The 20086-nt window shown below is 53.3% G+C and overlaps 4 protein-coding genes across 4 annotated transcripts in view; 2 read left to right on the top strand and 2 right to left on the bottom strand.

Moving 5' to 3' along the window:
* The first annotated feature begins 3721 nt into the window (after window positions 1-3721).
* On the top strand, window positions 3722-7902 carry CSUI_001723 (ribonuclease hii). The gene is made up of 5 exons (XM_068061928.1): window positions 3722-4024; window positions 4537-4662; window positions 5346-5448; window positions 5642-5940; window positions 6470-7902. The coding sequence occupies exons 1-5, from the start codon at window positions 3815-3817 to the stop codon at window positions 7385-7387; spliced, it is 1656 nt and encodes a 551-aa protein (XP_067926097.1). The 5' UTR covers window positions 3722-3814; the 3' UTR covers window positions 7388-7902.
* Window positions 7903-8784: 882 nt separating this feature from the next.
* Window positions 8785-11883, top strand: CSUI_001722 (srp19 protein). Its single transcript, XM_068061927.1, has 3 exons — window positions 8785-10237; window positions 10972-11071; window positions 11546-11883. The coding sequence occupies exons 1-3, from the start codon at window positions 9800-9802 to the stop codon at window positions 11653-11655; spliced, it is 648 nt and encodes a 215-aa protein (XP_067926096.1). The 5' UTR covers window positions 8785-9799; the 3' UTR covers window positions 11656-11883.
* A 3268-nt stretch (window positions 11884-15151) lies between these two features.
* On the bottom strand, window positions 15152-15964 carry CSUI_001721 (peroxiredoxin; the record flags this gene model as incomplete). The annotated part of the gene is made up of 1 exon (XM_068061926.1): window positions 15152-15964. The coding sequence occupies one exon, from the start codon at window positions 15962-15964 to the stop codon at window positions 15152-15154; it is 813 nt and encodes a 270-aa protein (XP_067926095.1).
* Window positions 15965-18108: 2144 nt separating this feature from the next.
* The window catches only part of CSUI_001720 (uncharacterized protein), a 2127-nt gene continuing 149 nt past the window's right edge, over window positions 18109-20086 (bottom strand). Inside the window, exon 2 of the mRNA XM_068061925.1 lies at window positions 18109-20086. Within this exon, the coding sequence (XP_067926094.1) occupies window positions 18971-19930 (960 nt within the window). The 5' untranslated portion in view covers window positions 19931-20086 and the 3' untranslated portion in view covers window positions 18109-18970.

Raw genomic sequence — 20086 nt, 5'->3', positions numbered from 1 at the left:
GACTTACCCGAATTGCTCTCAGGACGTCAGAGGTTTCGCCTAAGCCGTCACCTTTCTCAAGGAGACTGTCTGCACTCGTAATCAACTTCTTCACTTTCTCCTCCAGCATAGCCCTGATCTCCAGCTGCATCTCGCGGCGGCGGGCAGCATCAGCAGTACCAACCAAGGCTCGCTCGGCTTGCAGAACAGCTTCCACGGCCTCGGACAGCTGTTCCATAAAAGCGTGCACTGTCTCTGTGGGTGCCTGTGCAACCCCTGAAAAGAAAAAAAAACATGAACTGGCAGGATCCAGCCTTCTTTAGTGCACCCGAACATGTCACCGACCACTCCTTCCTTCCCCCACTCGAAAGATTAGCGAAGTGTGACAGCTGTATGTGTCGTTTCTACAGTCCTGTTGCTCGGGCAACAGGTGTGTCGGGTCCCCTTCTTTCGTTGAGACGGGAACCACCAAAAAGCTCCCCGCAGATACGCGCGCAGTAACTGCCGTCCACAAAAATGTGATGCCGTTACCACAGCCCGAGACCCTACAGGAGAGGAGGCGTCCGGGCGCCACGGAGCAGCCGGTCGGGGCCACGTAGAGGCGCTAAAAGCACATTGCGATCCAGTCTGCCACGAGGGCACTCACGACTGCGAGAGCTTGCGGACACGCTGTCTCTACGGAGACAAGCGACGAGCACGATCCAGTAAACCAGAACTGCAGAAGTTGTCTTCACCATTCCGGCACAGAGAAAGCCGAGAAAGAGCATAACGGACTTGCGGTCTGAAGCCATACAAGAAGTCTTTTTAGAGACGTTGTGTGTTGTGCGGCGCCGTATGGGTGTGTCCAGCCGAGAGTACGAACCACGAATCCCAAAACTACAAGAAGAACGCTGGTCACCATCGGAGTTCTCCAGCTAAAAAAAAAAGACGACCTCAAGTGATACGATGGAATCGGACAGGCCTGCGCCGAGCGTAGGAGCATTCCCGGGTGGCCGGGGCCACTGGCCGCAGCATACTCGAACAGGTCAAGGAACGGAGGTGTGGAGTTCAGTGGAGTGCACTCGGCTACGAGCCAGTAAGCTGATGGCAGCGCCAGCTCGCAAAAGGGGCACTTGCGGGAATTTCAGTCACACCCGCGAAGTCCCGAACTGTAGAGCCGAAGCAGGTAGAAAGGCAGCTCACGTTGCCCCCTAGTCCGGTTGTCATACCCCGGCTTCCGGCTACCGTTGCTTTGGGAATCGGATTGCTGTTCTGGAGAACCCGCCCTCTACACTTCGACATCTCATGCGGACCATGACACTCTCACGATAGCAAAACGCATTTCAGGGTGCTGCCGTTTCCTCATTGTGCTCGAAGATAAAGAGTTCTTGTCTGGTCGCTACGAGGCCGGAATAGTGAAAGGTGTGCGAGCGCACTGCTTGGCTAAAGTACCATGCGAGCTTCCTTCAGCAGGCGCTTAAATATAGTGTGGACCTCGCCAGTGGCCAGGCTCGTTGTCTGAGGCATTACCGCTGCATATCCGGACATTGATCAAGGAGACCGCTTTCCCGGGCTGTTTCGTCCTCTTGCAAAAAGACTTCTCTCCCCGGGGGACACAGTCCAACAGCGTCCAAAAGCACTCAAGAGCTCTTGAAGGGTGTCCTGAAAGAGCTACTGAGCGTCAACTGCCTCCTCTCGCGCTACGGACCCCCCGTGCTCATACGCCTCTGCTGCTGTGGACGTGGCGGTTCTTCACACCGCTGGTCTCGCAGTGGCGGGTGTGAGCTTTGCCACAGATCCTGGCAGCGGCCAAGGGCGCACGCTGCAGTGCGCTCAGTGTCGAAGGGTAGGAGAGTTTGAAGACGGCACAAAGGCGGGAGGGACGCTGGGCGTCCTGGCGCTCCTGGTCTCTGCGGAGCCTGCTTAAGTTTCGTCTGGACGTTTCGATCAGCCCGTAAGACTCACCCTATTACAGTACCGCTCCCTAGCACGTTCACTACGAATACATCAGCAGTAGAGTGCAGCTCCCGCGGCGGCTCTGCCCTGAGGCTGTTTCGCTTGCTCTGCCCACACCAGCCCTTTGTTTAACAGTTCGGTCCCGGCAACCCGACGCGTACTTTGCCCCCTTTCCTGGTGAAACGACTGTGCTTTTCACCCCTGCTGCTGTGGCGGCGATTCTTCACATCGCCCGCCCACACTTCGGGCCTGCGCTTGGATCCCAGTGTATTCTTCGGTCTAAGGGCCGCCAGTTCCAAACCTGTTCTGCCTCTTAAGCGAAGACATTTCCTGAAGGCTTCCGCACTTCTGACACCCGACAACCCGGTAGACCTCCCCGCGCCCGTGATGGGGTTGCAGTGTTTTTCCCTTTCATCAGTATCAGCCTCTTGGAGTCTCTAGCGGGCTCCGAACTAACAAGTAGACTAAAGTGGCCGTCTTTCACGGACAGTCAGTCCTGCTGTGATTGCGAGTGAGCAGATCCCACAGTGTAAGATACCTCGCAGAGGGCATGTCTTCAAGAGGCGAGTGACAATCTGAAACGCTGTGCGCAGTAGTCCAAATAAGAATGGCATCTCTGCTTTGCGACCGTCAGTCACCTGACTTGAACTCAAGACCGGAAGGGGCTTGAGTTCAGGTCAGGGGGGCGGGGGTGGTCCTCCAAACTGCCAGGCCCTTCAATTCGGTCAGTGCCTGCCGCGGTGTGGCTGGAGCCTGTCACAACGATTTCAATCTGACAGGCCTGCTGGAATGCTCGCGGCCGCCCAAGCCGTCGACTCCCAGACTAAAAGGAAGCGTGCGAATATCTCGCAGGCTTCATGGACAACACATCCTACACTTTCTCGCTAGCCCCGAAATGACAAGAGTCGGGCCGTTGCAAGTCTCTGCTTCGTCGGTTCATTCCTGGCTTGCGTGCTGGGCATCGTTTCCAGTGCAAGTGCAGATCAGCTCGCACCAGTTGCTCCCTCTCGATGCCAACACTCGCCGACTCCTAGTGTGCTTGCGTCAGTTAGAGAGAAAAGCCTAACCTGTTTACGGGTAACGAGCCTAGGTCTCCCTGTCTTCCTCTCCTGTCTCCGCATCCTCTCTCGCTGTTTATCCGCTGCGGCCCGGAGCTCGAAACCTGGCAACTTCTTACAGTCGAAGCTAACTGCTGGCAAGATATCGGTAAAGCGGGAGCACAACCCAATATGCAGGCAGCAGGCATTGATTCAGTCCTGTGTCAAACCGCGGTAGCGCACTCCGGCGATCGCAGGTGCCCAGATGAAAGCGACGTTGCAGCTTTTCACGACTATAAAACCTTTCCTAACATAAGGGAACGAGGGGAGCGTCAGTGCGTCCACACGTAGTCGGGACGAATCACGAACAAAATATAACTGTATTACGCGCTCTGGTGCCAGTCGTTCCCAAGATTGTAGTGCCGGGTCGACGGGGGCCTGCATGGACGACACTGCCCGACTCTGCGCGACTCGTTGTTGGGATCTCCGAATGGTTTGCTCACGGAGGTCCTGGGTTCCGATCTCCGGTACACGGAACCTGCTTTGCTTTTAGCTCGTTATTTTGCGCTTACAAACATTAAACAGGTCTCAATTCTCGAAGACAACAGATCTGGCATAACCTCTGCTCGCAGATCTGGATCAGCGAAGTCCTGTCAGCCGACGCGCCCCTGGTCCGGCGATCTCATGCAACACACTCGACAAGTCTCCCCCGCATGCCGAGCGTCCACAGGATTGAAGGGACAGTCGTAGCTGGTGTGAGACTCAAGGCAAATGTAGTCTCTTGAATTTTCCCAAACTGTCCTTGCAGTACTCCCAATTCTCCTAAGTTATTTGCCATTCGAGCCTGTCTCTTGGTGTGGAAAATGCTGCGAAGGAAACACGGCAGCCAAGCAGCGAGACCACGGGAGACCTCACTACTACCAGTCACGGAAAATGAACTGAGAAGTGCGGGTTATTCTCTTGTCGTTGGAGCTGATGAGGCTGGGCGTGGGCCGCTGGCCGGGCCGGTTGTCGCAGTCGCTGTTTGTCTTCCCCCCTCCATTTCTGACGATGGTGGACTGAAGGGTGTGTATGTAAGGCCCTCACGCAAAAACGGTTTGCTCCTATGCGGGTCTCTTTCTCTCTTGCCCCTTGGATGTATTCCATGAATTACCTCCTAAGTCTTATGTAGTAGTGGCTATGCAGCAATCACGTTTCGTTAGGCCAGGGGAGACACTCGGAAGAGGAAGAAGCACTAGCAAGTCGGAAACCTCCCTATGTGTGTTGATGCCCGGTGAGTTTTCGTGTTGTGGGTCTACTGCGTCGATAATAATAACAACGCACTTCTCGTAAACAACTGGATGTAGGAGTGCTAAGGGATAGGATCGATGCGGAGCCTCCTCACGTTCCCATCTGATAGTGTGCAGATCTGTCACCCACTCCTTCCACTTCCGAAGTACACAAGTCTGTGGACCTCCTGCCAGACACTCTCAGAGATCTTCCCCGACGTGTATCAAGGGAAAGCTTCTGTTTTCTTCTCTCTTTTTCGAAGAAGACTTGGCACATGCTTACTCCTGTTTTTTATCCGGTGGTTTGTTTCGTTCAGGACAGTAAGCAGCTCTCAGCAGAGGAGAGAGAAAAGGCTTACAACCTACTCGTCTCCACTCCTGGCCTCAGCTATGCAGTTGAAACACGGACAAATCGTCAAATTGACGAAATGAACATTCTTCAGGTAATTGGACGACCGCTAGCGTGTATGCGCAGGGCCGTTCTGTTCTGATGTGAGATGATTGGCTTTTTGGTACAGCAGTATGTGGTGAGACTACCCGTCATCATCCATGTACATCTAAAGATAGCTTATATAGATTAGTGTAGACAGACAAATATAGTCCACTTGCACTGGAGGGAGGAACAAGGCACAAAGATAGCAGAGGAGCGAATGACGATATCCTTTATGTGGGGAGCTCCTCCACTCTTTGGCTCCCCCATGCGTTTCTTTGGTGCTCCAGTCTCTCTCCGCTCAAGACACCGCGTACCGGAAAATATCAAAGCAAATAGTATTCTCGTTGTAATGCACTGCCTAGGCAGGATTCAGGGCGCTCCCCCGGGCTTGGATCATTTTGTGTTTTCGTAAAGGTTGGCAGGGTCCAAGTCTGTTCAAAAGACTAATGCGCGACATGTTTATGTAGTCCTCATCTCTATTATCTAGTTCGCTACTTACAGAAAACATGTGATTCTCGGGGCCTTTGTATCGTAGCTGTGTGAACTCAACAAAACGGTATACTGCCGAGTCCTTAAGAAATGCTTCTTTCCTGAGGATATGTACAAGCCATGGCTACACCGTGTGTCGTTACTGAGAGGAAGTCTCTTGGCTGAAATTGTTCTTGGCTCTCTAAATGTGAACTGAACAAACAGGCCTCGCTTGATGCTATGGCAAGTGCCGCACTGCGAGTAGCTGAGGAGGCGACAGCGAATCTCTCAGCAGGAGACCCGGCTGGACTGTCGAAAAAGACAGGGGGTAGGTGTGATACAAGCTGCACCTAAAAAGTAGGAGTAAACTGATCCTCTCCACACGGCCAACCAGGCAGCCCCATCGCACCGCCACTGCAGTAGATACTCCGAGATCTCGGAACTTAGCAGAAGTGTTTTACAGTGTAGTCGACTGCTAGGCCGTTCCACTGGTGTGTGTGGCGCGTTTGGTCACGTTCCAGGCCAGCCCTCCAAACTACCGAAGGTGAAAATCTTACTTGATGGGAATCATCTTCCGGAGAAGCTGAAGACCTCTTTCGAATACTCAAGTGGAGCTCCCGAAAATAAAGACAAGCCCCGCGTATGCTTTACTGTTGATGCCCAAGCTGTTGTGAAAGGCGACTCTAAAGTAGCCTCTATAGCTGCGGCCTCAATCATTGCCAAGGTGACACGAGACCGACTGATGGACGAGCTACACTTGTTATATCCGATCTACGACTTTGCAACACACAAGGGATATCCGACACCGAGCCACGTGGCAGTAAGTCAGGCCAAGACGCGGCAGGGCATACAAAGAGAGAGGCCGCTGACACTCAGTGTCCAGCACAGTTCGTCCTAGAGCAGTTCCCACGCCTAGAGAAAGGTCTCAGGGTCGTTTTTACTCACTATGAACAAGCGCCAGTCTGGCTAGTACTCCATAGTGCGCTCTGGAAAGAAAGTGATCCCCCTTCGTTTCCTCATGCGGCTGGCGGTTAAGAATGCCACCTCATGTACGCCTGCATCTGCTGAAGTGTGGTTGACGGTCGGACTCCACAGCCGCCCACAATGAAGCAAAATAAAGTCTCACCGAAACAGTTTACTTTCCAGTGTACCCTGTCTGCGTAGCTAACCGGGTTTTGCGGGGTTGATCAGTAACTCGCTGACCAAGGGAGTCAATCCTGTCTGGATGCCTTTCTGGAGTCCCGAGAAATGGATTTCTGTGGGTGCAGTGTGGGTACTACTCATGTTTTCCTCCCGTCTGTGGAGAAATGCGAATGGCTGACGGTCGTCCGTGTGTTGGGTGTCCCTAGGCGCTTCGAAAACACGGCCCTTGTCGTGAACATCGCGCTTCGTTCCAACCTCTCCGTGGGCTTATAGAAAAAGGCATCTCACCACATCCTTATGATTCCTTTCGTACATCGAGCCAACAGGGAACCACCACAGGTCCGCCAGGAAAAGGGACGGGATCTGCAAAAAGTGCTGTTGGCCCGAGCATGGGTAAGAAGACAAATAAGAACTCGTCTGTGCCGGCGGCGTTGAAGGCTCACTCTAAAGCAGCGGAACACGGTGCCGTACAGTCAAGTGAACATACTGAAAGAAATCACAAGGTAAGGGTTAGAAAGACCATTGCGAAGAAAAGCCGCGCGGAGAAGTTGACATCAAAAAGGACCCCCCATGGAGAACGAGTAAGAAAAAGGAGTGCAGTTGTTCCAGGACAAGCTGTGGAAGCGGGGACCGCGGGACGTCTGCACGCGAGCCAGAGCAGCAGAAGCTCGGGTGTGACGCGGTCTCGGACTGGACGGCGGACAAATAGCAGTCAAAAGGTAAATTTGCCGGACGGGAGTGTGGCGCGACGAACTCCCGACACTCACAAGAGACGTGCTGAGGGCACGAAAACCAACGAGCCAAAGCAGCGAAGGACTGATTCTCGAGCTGCAGCTAGGGATCCAGCCAAGGGGACGGACGGCGGAGCTCCGTTACCGGATGGCAGCAGCCAGAAATTTGCTGACAGGAGACGGAATGCTGTAGTGCACTCTCAAGAATCAAGGGAGCGACTCGCTGAGGCGCTACAGAAGAATCTGCTTGACCCACTGCTGGCACAACCCAGTCCGGCAAAAAGCAGGCAAGGGAAGGAGGTCATTAGCGCCAAGAAGAAGCTCGTTGCCGCACCGAAGCCAGTCAAGCCAGGAGCAGCTACAAGGCGTAGACAGGTGGGAAGATCGAAGTGAGAGTGGTCCAAAGTAGCTCTCGTGTCATTACTAGCGGTAACGGGGACCTCAGACATAGGGATGAACCACAGAGGCGGACAGAGAAGGCACCTTATGAATGTGTCCTCTCAATACAGTAGAACAACCCATACGATGAGAGCCAGGCGAAGCACAGAATCTTACGAGGCTTCATGTATGCCCTATTTCCGGGCAACAGCAGACAATCCAGGCGCTTCATTATTAACGGTGCCGTGAGACTCCTCGCGCAGAGGCTATTGCCCGAGCAGGGAATCTTGTCAAGTTCTAGAATTTTTGTCTGGCTGGAGGGGGCACGAGATACAGCTGTGCTTATCCATATGAGAGTCTAACGACGGCTCGGTGCGGGGCAACGCGGGCAGTCTCGCAGTTGGATTCTTCGGAAGTTGTCCGGTGCAAGCTCTTGACGTGCGTATTTTGCGAGTCCATCTTGCCGGAAACTACGTAACCGGTTATTTGGCAACTTACATTTCCCTTCAAAAATTTAAGAAAGTTTCTCGCTCTTAGGCCCTGAACGGAACCTTTCAAACCCTCGCGCCAACGGAAGTCTTCTTGCAGAGGTAGACGCAATGCTGCAAGCGAGTTGAACGCGGAAAAAGGCATACGCCGAAGTAGGTATAGTATAGCCTCAAGAGCAGATCGCCGAAGCAATGATGATCTCCTATCAAGCGGGAGTGAAGGGTTGGCATGTAGAGTGTGTGGGCTCCGGAATGTCCACCGACCGGAAGTCAGAAGGTAGCGCGATCGCGGTGAACGCAGTCGTACACCTCCTCGTTCGCGCTCATGTGCTGTATAACATCAGTCATCACATCAGAGCTATCGGCACCCTGAAATTACCACCGCCAAGCAGGGCACAACCCATGGCGCAGAGGCGCCTCACACGCCGTTACGGTTCTCGCCACACTGCAGTGCTATCGAGTCATTCCCTGCTAAGGAATATGAGCTTAAGCTCCGCTCTGCTCCGCCCTACCTTCTCAGACGGTCGCATCTTGGCGTGTGCGTTCCTGAGCTTAGGTTTTAGGGTGACCTGCTACCACACGTTTCTTGTAACACCTGCGCTGCCGCTGTGTGTCACACCGTGTTAACTTCGGGGATGAGTCACGTGTGTGGAAGGGAATGCGTTTGAGTGTGGCCTGAGCACCGTCCACGTTAGCCCGGGCGCCTCATCTGCATTGTGCACGTGTTGAAATGGTAGACGTTTTTCCGTGTTCTCCTCCAAGCCGTACGCTAGCCCGCTGCACTCCCGTTCACTGCCGGACGAAGGCACGTCAGCGGGCAAGCTGACGCGAATGCATAACATGCAGAGCACCACGCCTGTGCATGCATAGGAAAAATGCGCAGGCGAGCGCCGTGTAGCGCATGCTGCTTTCGTTTCTGAACCACAAAATCACAAGCCTATGTTTCAGGGACACAGAGAAACTGAGCCTCGCTGGCGGTTTTCCGTTCATTGAAGGAGACCCCTGGTTTTGGGTAGGACCGCCTTTTCGCCGAGGGGGACATTAGCGTGCGTCTGTCACGGCCGATCTCCGGGTCACTCCGGTCCTCTCCAGACTGTTTCATTCCTTCTTTCAATACTACGCGGCCAAACGTATACGTAAAGGGTCGGTCGGCTCATAGCAGCGTCAGTGGATGCCGCCGAGGCGCCACTTTGCATTAGGAAAGAAGGGGACTTTTCCCTCCTGAGGTTCCTTCGAAATTGTAGGACTGCGTCCTACATGCCGCCCCAAGATCTTTGAGCCGCGTGGCCTCTACACCTAGGAGGAGGAGACCGCGTCGCGCCGGTGAACCCCGTGTCTAAATTTGCCATCTAATCATCTCTATGTCCGCGCTTGGCGTTAGAGCCCGCGCTTGGAAGTTGCTGGACAAACACCTCGTTCCGTTTCTTTCCTTGTTGAGCGGGATTTCGAGAACTGCAGCGAGTCATTAATCTGGAGGTCCTTCGATGCCTTGTGTTCCTTACGGCCATTGGAGTCTCTTTCTTGTCTACTGCAGAAGTGGCTCATGTCACCTTGTGTTACTAAGCGTGCTGGACTTTTTTCCTAACTTTCGTTCAAGGAACCGCCAGTTTTACTTTACAATCCAGAGGTATCAGATCGTACACCTTTTCTTTTCATTTACTCTTCTTTCCTTCCCATTTCACCGATCCAAGATAAACTGTCTCTCGGACATCGGATTGTAAGAATCGGAGAGTCCGTCTGACTTCTTTTTGGACACCCTTGTCATCTCTTTCTATGTGTCTGCCGTTGCTGCCGTTTCTCTTCACGATCTTTTCTCCTTCTTGATTTCCGCGCTTTCCGGAAGTTGCTCTACGAGCTTTTTTCTTCTCTTTCCAGCTGCGCTCATACCCCTCTACTCCATGTTCTTTCTCCTTTTTAGACTCTTCATTCACTAAAAACAATGACGCGTCACCGTAATCAAGGCCAACGAGGAGGAGGGGGAGGGATGCCACCTGGCTTTCCTATGGGAATGCCTCCCGGTGGGCTCTCGCCTAATATGATGGCAGACGCTCTTTCAGCTATGGGAGCAGGCGGAGGACCTCCCGGGGGGTTACCCGAAGGTGTGAATCCAGAGCTCTTCGCTCAGATGTTCGGTTGTGGAGGAGCAGAGGGAGGAGGTCCTCCAGGAGGTCCGATCCCAACTCAAAGGGGTGGTTTGATGCCGAATGATGGAGTTGATAGGAGTAAATGGCAGATCATCTACCCGGCTTACATCAACAAGAAAAGGACGACTGCAGGGGGAAGGAGAGTTCCTTTGGAAATCGCCGTTGACGACCCTAAAGTCGATGAGATGATCAAGATCTGTGAACATCTCGCTATACCTGCTGCTATAGAATATGTACGTACATCTTAGCTCCATATGTATCCTGATGGAGTAGTAATAGTCATAATTACTGTTAGAGTGTTGAGCTGAGGAAGAGAGAGGTTTCGTGCGGGCAGTGGCAGATCACCATTGTATAGAGCGAGGGTGTTCAAACGCGTTGGTACATGTGGACATGATGTATGGGTGAAAGACTGGCTCGTCAAGAGCCGGTCTGGTGTACCGTGTACATGTAATAGGTCCACTTGCCTACATCACGCCGGCTCATTGCCTTCGTTCGCAGCCTTCGGCTCCGCCCCGTTCACGATGTCCGCTAGAGGAGAGAAGCAATTCTTTCCATCATCAATGGAGATGATTGAGTGGCCCTTTCATCATGGGGTGGCCGTATGCATTCCACCGGCTGGCTGGTCAAAAAAGGCGAACTTTGATTCTTTCTCTCGTAAAGCAGCTTAGTCGTTCAGTGAAGTGCCAGGCAGTTCCCAGAACACACATCTGGCAGACAGGACGAGCTTTGTGGTGATGATGAAAGGAAGTGGAGAGAAAAAGAACAGCACCTGGAAAGGCCTAGAGAAACCGGGGAAGAGATATGAAAGACAGTACGCAGGCTGGAGTGAGTGATACATTCTGTATGGTCATGGCATGCAGAAAGTGAAGGTTCTCTGGCTCCGTGACCGAGTGAATTCTCCTCAGACCTGGCGTTGTTACCGATAAGATGAATAGAAGAAGATGAGTTGTGACCTCTTTCTTCACAGCTCAAACGGTATCCCCGGGACTGGCTTCTGTCGCATGGTCGTCTACGCGTACAGCTGAAGGATGATAACCGGAAGCCTACAAATCCTGAGATTCCCGATAGTAAGTTAGCAAATGTATCTCTCGTAATTTCTTCATCTCGGAGGTCGCTTGGTTGGGCGGACTAAGAGAGGAAAACAAACGGGAGATTTGTTTTGTCCGTAGAGTGTATCGCTTGCTGAGTTTCCCGGTGCAAGGTCCAGAGGATGGAGACGTATGAGAGTAAATGGCCAGCCTCACCATTAGGCAGAAAGAACACTACCCTGATACATCGATAGCATTATCTTATCGAGCGGAATCAGTAGGTCGATCTTCGCAGTTTGAGGACTAGCGGAGTTACTCATCTCGTAGACATAGTGAAAAGAACGGAATTCTTCGCAATGGATTTCGCTATCTTGTCGGAGTTCTCGCGCCAACAAGCGAGCGATTGCATAGTCTAGCGTTGTAATGGGTGCCTATGTAAAATGTGTGTTACATACATGTATTGACGACGATATGATGATGATGTATGTGAGGTCTTTGTTACTTTGTTGACAGAAAAAGCACTCATGAAGAAGATGTGCGAATTGATTCCACAGCTGAAGAGCAGGTGCGCGCCCCCCGCAGCTCCAGCGGCCTCTTCAACGAAGAAGAAGAAGAAAAAGTGAGCTGTGAGTTTTTTTTTCTCGAGAGGTCCCCATTATCATTTCTTCAATGCCCTGTGCATAACCGTATCGGCAGCCGACAGCTTGACTGTCCAGCAAAGCCTTGCAACAAAATCCTGCAACCCAACCCTACCCTTCCGCAGAACGCCGTTTCTCTCGTCTTTCTCCTATCTGCGTTTTTGCTAAGTTTCCCCTCTTTGGTGTTGTTCGAAGCATCGAACTAACCGCTGGCTCGTTCTCAATGAACCGATGACTCCATGAACCAGCCGCCACGGAAAAAGCTCGCGCCGCTCCGGCAGTACGGAGGATCAAGCGCGGGGGGACAAATCGTTCGCTCCTTAGTGCGACTCTCCTCTTCGCGGAACAAGACGAAAGCTGCTGACCGGTCTGTTTGGCAGAGCGGATCTTCTCGGTCATGTGGTGTCTCCGGTGATCGCCGCACCCGGGGATGCTCTTTGTACTTAGCGACTGTCTGGGCTACTTGCAGGAACACGGTGGTTTCGAATGGTAGACAGACACGAAGACTTCCAAAGACAGAAGTGCACTCCCATTCCAGGGGAGTTCGTCTTGTATCGACCACCCTGAATCCAGGGATGCAGGAGTGGTTGCATAATCAACCCTTTGGAAGCTGATACGCTGATTGGCTGTAAGGACTGTCGCTGGTCACTCACACGGACAGTGGCACCGTGAAACGAATGCATTTAGTCTATGGGCGGTGGCCGCGCTCACTCAGGTAGCTCAGACCAAACTGACGGTCGTCGTCATTGTATCGCCGAGAGCTCTTAAGTCCCGGTAGGCTACGCTGATCAGAGAGGAGACATCGGCGCGTCTAACTGCGCCTTGCCACTGGAGGGCTTCATGTCAGGAATTATTGCGCCTCGTGGTCGGCTGGGAACCACGGATCTGCTGCTGTGTCCCGATGTCGTCCGTATCGTCGGCCGCGCAAATGTCGAAAGCAGCTACCCCGCCTTCTGTGGCGTGTACTGTGTTCACACATTCACTCGGAACGTGCGCTGACTGAAGCACTCGAAAGTTGGCCAAGGGACAGACCTGCGGCTGCAGTGAATATGGACGGTGCTCCGTCTTCAGCGCGAGACCCAACTGTTTGACCAACTACAAAGTGGCCTGATGCTCTGCCACCCTATCGTGTGATCACAAGCTTCCTGACAGCTGTGTGCTTATTCTGCAATCGTCATGACGAGATGATGGACCGTTGCCAGAGTGGGAGTGTTGTCATAACGAAAGAGTACGTGCACTCCTGGAGAATCGGTGCAACACCTTGGGTAACACTTTGATTGACAGTCTCAGCGTCATCCGACATCATGCCAATGAAAAGCTGGCTGTCTGGTGAAGAGAAAGATTGAGACACGTAACAGTCTGACGAAAACAGGGAAACAAATATACGCAAGCTGTAAGCACACACAAAACACGTCTGCAAAACTTTGGCTGCGTTTCGCCGGCACAGAAGCGTAGGAGTTCAAGTATACTTCATTAGGCACTACCATACGTGCTGATGGCAACAAACATCACTGTAGTCAGCAGCGTCCCCGTACTCAGCAGAGCAGCGGCTCCACCCTTGACGGTCACGTGAACATCGCAGTGATAGACAGTTGGAGTACCTGGCCCCGATCTCCCTGGAGAGACCTGGGTGACAGTAGTCTGGCAGCCGACAGTGAAATTCGACTGAACTTTGGGAAAATCGTCTTTGGGAATGGTCAGCGTGACCTTGTGAGGGGGAGAAGCATCCAACAGGCTCCACGTCGAGTTATATCGTGGAAAGAAATCAGTTAGAGGGCCGACCGTCTCTACTCCACTACAGTTGGCGACACTCCCGGATTTGCAGTAAGATCCTACCGTTGCCGGTACAAAAACTGAAGTCACTCGATCAGCATTAGATTCGGCCTTGTTGGCTGGGCATTCGATCGTCACGTGGTTCTTGGAGTCCGAGTTCTCGAGCACAAGTTCTAGTGCCGTACTCCCATCCGCAGTGCACGTCGCGGTCTGACCGGATACGCTTCCGCCTTTCGTGGACGCTAGATGCAAAGCATTTTTAGCTCCAGCCTTAGACTTGGCGCGCAACGCCGATGCAAGAAAGCTCGCGTGTAAGCTGAGCGTGAGCGCGGCACACACGGCGACAAAACACAACCGCTGAAAGGAGACTACACCCTGCATTTTGGCGAACTAAAAAGTTGACAAACGCAACCGGGTTGTGAGATTCAACAAGTCATAAACCAACGCGACGCCGAGTGAACTTGCTGGGCGCGCACTCGAGAAGCGCGCCTGCTGAAATGAAAAGGGAAAAACGATGAAGAAAGACTGTGACTGCAGGGGTAGTCGCGCAGGAGGCACCGAGAATGAAGTGACGTCTCTAAACTCATCGAGCTCCGTCCACATGGTGGCTCGGTCCAACTCGGACACAGCCGGGCGCGAGCGGGCGCTCTAGCAGCCGCCGCAGCGGTACCCGTGTTCTCGTCACGTGGACGGTCAACTGCTGGCGGCTAGCTGGTGACTTCTCAGCCGAAGGTGCTCGCCCGGCAAGCGGCGTCTAGCTCCTAGATCCGTGAACGTGTAATGCCCGGAGTTCCATCGGCCCGAGAGTACACGAAGCCTGCCGCTACCACCAACTTGAGCGAAGCCTTACGCTGCGTTCGGAGAAAGAACGCCCCATTGATTTTGCCCATTGGGCACGGGGTTGTGTGCTCTTCATCCGCCTCAGGCACCCACTAAAGGGTCAGGACTGGTGCTCCAAAAAGAGATGGGCGTTTCTCGTTAAGGCAAAAGTTACTGCTGTTGCAGCGACGAGCCGGCACCTCACAGAGGCTGCGTCGCTGCTGGCCATGTGTGGTTCTTGTCTAGGCGAGAACAGTGCCCGTCGCTCCGGCCTTCGCCGGGTGCTTCATCTTGCACTATTCCGGTAAAAAACGTTAAAAGCTTTGCTACCTTAGGACCGCTGCGAGGGTATGCGCAGTGGACCTCTATGGCCTTCCGCTTGGCGTGTTACTGACTCGGCTCACCGAACTACGTTCTGCGAGCATCCGTGGACGCGTCCGCTGATTCAGAAGGTAGCTAGGAAATAGTGTGCACCGCTCCCAACCCATGCCTTGCCATGAGGCGAGAAGCGGACACATTGTTCGGTGACACGCCGGGCGACTTTTCCAGCTTCCCCAGGAAAACTAGTGTGCATTGACCGTACGCTACTGCGCTTCACGATGCAGTCCCTGAACGAACTGCCCGCTTCATAAAGGGTTGAGACTACTGCCTCGTGAGCCGTACGATTCGCGTCTCTTGTGCAGGGTGGGTGTTCACCCGCACGCCCTGCACCGTGCCTGCTTCATATGCGACGCAAGCAGTCCGATACCGCGTGTTCGGTCTTAAATACCGAACCAACCACCTTCGCACCGCGTGCCTGGCCACACGGCATCCCAGTTCCATTCTCCAGTCCCGTAGTTTGGCACCGACGATCAGACCACCACGACACGGTTCACACCCAGCCAACAAGTCAGTTCTTGTGCTCACGTAGATAACGCAGCACACTTTCAGCGTCAGACGCGGCAAAAGGATCATCGTCAGCGTTGTCTCTCATGTTCCCTTCGACCATTAGTTTCTCCAGCACACCGTTTTCAATAACGGCAGCATATCGCCAGGAGCGTGGCCCAAATCCAAGGTTGCTTTTGTCGACCATCATCCCCATTTTGGCGGTGAAGCATCCGTTTCCATCTGGTATCATCTTAACATTCTTGATCTGCAGGTGCTCGGCCCACGCGTTCATGACGAAGGTGTCATTAACAGAGATGCAGTAGACCTCATCAACGCCTAGCGCCTTGATGGTGTCGTACAGTTTGTCAAAGTCTGGCAGGTGTCTAGATGAACACGTAGGCGTGAACGCACCAGGCAAGCTGAACACAACCACCCGTTTCTGTCCGAATAAGCTCGCGGAATCTAGTTCACCCCAAGTCATCGACCCATCTGCTCCGCGCACGCGCGCTTTCCAGACGCAGTGAGGAGCTGGGTCACCCTCGCGCAACGTGCGAGTTTTGGGGAACGCCAGAGACCCTGACCCAAGAACAGAAGCGGCAGAGAGCGAACTTGAAGAGACAGCGGAGCTCAGAGGCGCTGAGCAGACTCCACTTGGTGTTTTTTCTGGTGACGCGGTCACAGGCGCGTTGACTGTGCCCCCCGCTCCAACAACGAAAGAAACCGAAGACAACGGCAGAGAGCTTAGAGCAAGAATCCCGCAGAGGAACGCAACTGGAAAAGGGTGCTGACTAACACCTGATCGCGGACTCCGGGTATGCTCGTCGAAGGCAGACATTTTTCAAGAGGAGAGCGCGAAAGAAGGCGAAACAGAAAGCGATACACGTCTGTACAAGAGATCGGGGAACCAGGGCTTGGAACTGGTCTTACGATCAGCGGCAACACCACATACAGAAAAAGTCACTTTGCTCCACGGAGGCACACACACAGAATACAGTTTCTGGCAGTTACGGCAAAGGTGTACTTGCTACTAGCTTGCGAGCACGTGTACGGTGAGTGCGGTGTCGCACCGCCGCGATGTGGTGATCCTCGGTTTAACGCCGATGTAGACACGCGTGTGCCAAGCGTTTTCACCAGTTGAGGAGTCTGCAAGAGCAAGTTCCGACTGTGCCGGCACCTGGAGTGTCATCATTTTTGCTGTACGCTTCAGAAACGGATTTTCTGGACGGCTTCCCAGTATCAGAAAAAGCATTCCAAGACATCGAATCGCTTGTGCGTGGTGCCCTCGTCTGTCTCAACTGTTACCCCCACTTCCACGGTAACGAAGTGCGTGACTGCTTGCTACACACCTGCTGTGGTCGAACAGCATGCGTCACGGTATAGCGGCTCTCGGGACACCGTCGCAGCACACCAGTCCTCCGCCCCGACCCTCCACCCGGAGACACTTCCTGACGTGTTGTGCAGCTCAGTACAGACGAGAAATCACCGCAGCCATACCTGGGCGACAAATTGCAACAGAAAAAGGCGGGAACCGCGTTAAAAAGGAGAGTTACCAGAAGAGTAGTGGCCCGTGGATCTGTCCGAACTAGCCCAGCACGAAGGAACGCCTGAAGCCCTTAGGCACCGAAAGCCTCGATAGATTGTTCTACCTCTACATTAACCGCAGACGTCGAAGTGTCGGAGCTCGTCTGCGTCGCGTGGCGGCGTATTTTCAGCTACTTGATCGGATCAAAACCCGCGCCTCTCCTCTGTTGATTGCTGATGTTTGGCGGGAGCTCAGGTTGCCCTCTCCAGGTTGACCGGCGCGTAGCAGCAGCGATGTTCACATTCTCCCTTCCCTTTCTTCGTGCTCGTTTTCTCACCCGCACCCACCAGAAGTTTTTCGAGCAACCACGCATTCCTCGGTGATTAGGAGAGCAGTTGGTCGTTCTGGTAGACATGCCAAAAACGCGGCGCTATCCCATGCTGTCCGGCCGCACTCGCCACGCTCCGGCTGCTGACCGTGCACGCACGCTGGGGCTGAACGGAAGCTCCGAGAACTGTACACACAGCTTATGCTGTTCGATCGAATGTGTGCGCTGTGTCGCCAAAGCGCTCAGTGTTTCTGCGGCGTAGCGGCGGCAGCACTGAACTGCAGCAGCGAGCTCCAAGTACTCCGGCTCAATAATAGAACAGTAACAAAGCCGTCGCGCGGGCCGTCTCTTTCAAGGCTGTTCGGCCGGAGAGGGGATTCAGTTATCCGGGTGCAGCCCGGGGCTACTCTGGAACTACTGCTCTCCCACCAGGAGCCAATGGTCAAATAGATAAGGTGAAACGAACAAATGAGGCTGACAAAAGTGTCTTTATGTTGATGCGCTGCTGGCCGGGACACTTCCGGCCTAACAAGGTCACCGGAGTACCTGGCCATACCGCAAGACAGACTAAACCTCACGCCCGAAAGTGTGCGGAAGTACTGTCGGCTACCCAATCTGATGGTAACTCTCCGATCTCGACGGTCGACCGGCGCAACACACAAACTTCTGTTGGTAAGTCAGAGGAGTCAATTGCTTAATTCTCGAGTCCGGCGGGGCAGCGAGTGACCGCTCTCCTCCGAAGTGCTCATAGCCTCTTTCTGAGGTGGCCGCCACACCACCGTCGTGGCGGACGCTGTAGGAAATCACCATATTTCGGGCAGTTACCAAGGAGCTTAACACGTGTCACAGCTTCACTAGCGGTTACAAGCCGAGCACGCGGGGTGGACCCGCCAGTGGGTAATGTAATTGGGGAAGTTCAGGCGTTCAGAAAGGCGTGTCCCTACGTAGGCTTAGCGGCCGCTTGGGCGCATCTCACCGGCACCTGGCTGTCCTTTCGCCCCGGAGCCTATATGTCGACTCTTTCTTGCAGAGACTTACATTGAAACTGCAGGACAATAGTAGAAAATTGCGGATTTTTGTTGAATTACCATCCACCTCGCGGTGAGAATCACGGACACAGGGCCACGACTGCCGGACATATACTCTCGCTCAAAAACGCAGTCTCAATTTGAAACGAAATGCTTCAAAGTGAGAACTGTGGCCGAAGCACATCAACTGCCATTGCCCCAGATAGTCAAGAACCTTCTTGCAACATTTCAGCTCCACTAAATCCAGCACTCACAAAAAGCACAGTTCCGCGCGGTGAGGACTAGGCTTCCGGCGTACTGGAAACCTCTTCCGTGCGTGTCGACCACCGCTGGGCTCCATTCGTCCCCAGAATAGAGATAGATTCTCAGAACCCCTACCGGAAACACGGAACACAACAATTCATCTCCGCTCTCACTTTGACCCTTTGCTCTTCTTTCCACAGTTACCTGTCCCCCAAACACCGACTCCGTAGACCCATTCTGCCGTCGTCAGCGCCCGCTGCCCTTCCACGTCATTCACGCTACCCTCCCCGCTCCTTCCGCCCCCTTCCGTCCGATTATAACGTGCCCTATTATGATTGCAAGGTCTTGCCTGGGGATCAAGGCCAGAGAACAGATTGGTTCCTCCTCCGGTCATCTCTCCTCTCCTGTCTTGCAACAGGGACGTCACCATCGTCAGATATGCAGGGCTTCCACGGAGAGAACTACTGACGTCAGTATCACGACGTCGAGAAGCTCGAGAAAACCAGTAAATCACGAAATATTAGAGACTCACCACCATTTTCAACGGCACCTCCAATTCCTGTGCTGTTCTCTTGAGGCAGTCAACTCCGCCACAGTTACCTCCGTCTACCGCCGGGCCCCTCCACCCATGGGCATGGATACTCGCGCGCGTCTCCGCTTTCTTCGTTTATGCCTTGGTGGAGTTGAACACTGTCCCTCGCTTCTCTTGGAAGTTTGTTATCAGTCACCTGATTCCTCTGAGCCCAGTGACATATCCGAACTGGGACTCCAGGTAGACATGTCGTTATCGGATAGGTCCGTACTCCCTTGGTCACCACGTGGGCGCAGCTCAGCCTTGCTGGTCCTGAGGACTTCTTCCCGGTCTAAGACAGACATAAGCTGAGTTAGTTCAAGACTGAAGAGCTCGGGTGTCGCGTCAGCTGCTTGCAGTTCTCTTAGAGCTGGGAGATACATGTCTCTGGCGGTAGCCTCCCAGTTAAAAGTTTCTGCCTTACTATGAGGTACAGGCACATTAGAGTTGGCAGCAGCTCTATCGTATGACACTTTTGAATTGAAGACAGGGTCCGAGGGGGAGACCTCAGGGCCCCCAGTCGAGAAGAGCCGATTTTGGTAATCTCGTACTTCCGAGGTCTTTGTAACTAACTTCAGATACAACACATGGATATCAGTCTCCAGTGATACAGCGCATACGTCATTCGTCTCTGCCCAGGCAACATCTGAGCAAGTGCGTGGACCAATCCAGTCTAAAGAGAACAAACTTAAATCATTAGACCTCAGCTCCACGTCTTCTCTTACAGCTCTATCATCGACATTATGTGGAGCTGCAAGGAATGCTTGAAGGGCCTGACGTTTCCTGCGTTGTTCGAGTTTATGCCTGTCAATTCGCTGAGTTTTCAAGCGGGCTTTACTATCTTGAAGAGGCACTTGTTTACTGAGAAGAGTCAACCAAAACTCCACTTGATCAAGAGTCTCGACTGTCTTGGCGATAGTCGGGAGATACTTCGGATCGCTCCACTGTTGCATTAAGGATGCACCCCAATGCGATTCCTTTGTATAGCCGTCTGCATTGCGGCTTCCGGCCTCACCATAGTGACTCGAAAACCCCAGGACAAAAGGGAAAACAAATGCAGATACGACAAAGGCCCGCGAAACAGGACAGAACCTCGTCCGATGCTTCATTTTGCCGGCATAAAACAAACACCGATCTCACAGAAATGGTAGATAAACGGTGGGGCTCCACTCTGCGAACTTCCTCGCTCGCGAACAACTCTTCGAGGAAAGTCAGGTAAAAGGTCCACAAGGAGACAGACCCTGTAGTACCGAATAGAATGTACA

The sequence above is a fragment of the Cystoisospora suis genome (assembly GCF_002600585.1).
Source record: "Cystoisospora suis strain Wien I chromosome Unknown contig_684, whole genome shotgun sequence".
NCBI classification, from domain to species: Eukaryota; Apicomplexa; class Conoidasida; order Eucoccidiorida; family Sarcocystidae; genus Cystoisospora; species Cystoisospora suis.
This window is presented reverse-complemented; position numbering and strand designations above follow the sequence as displayed.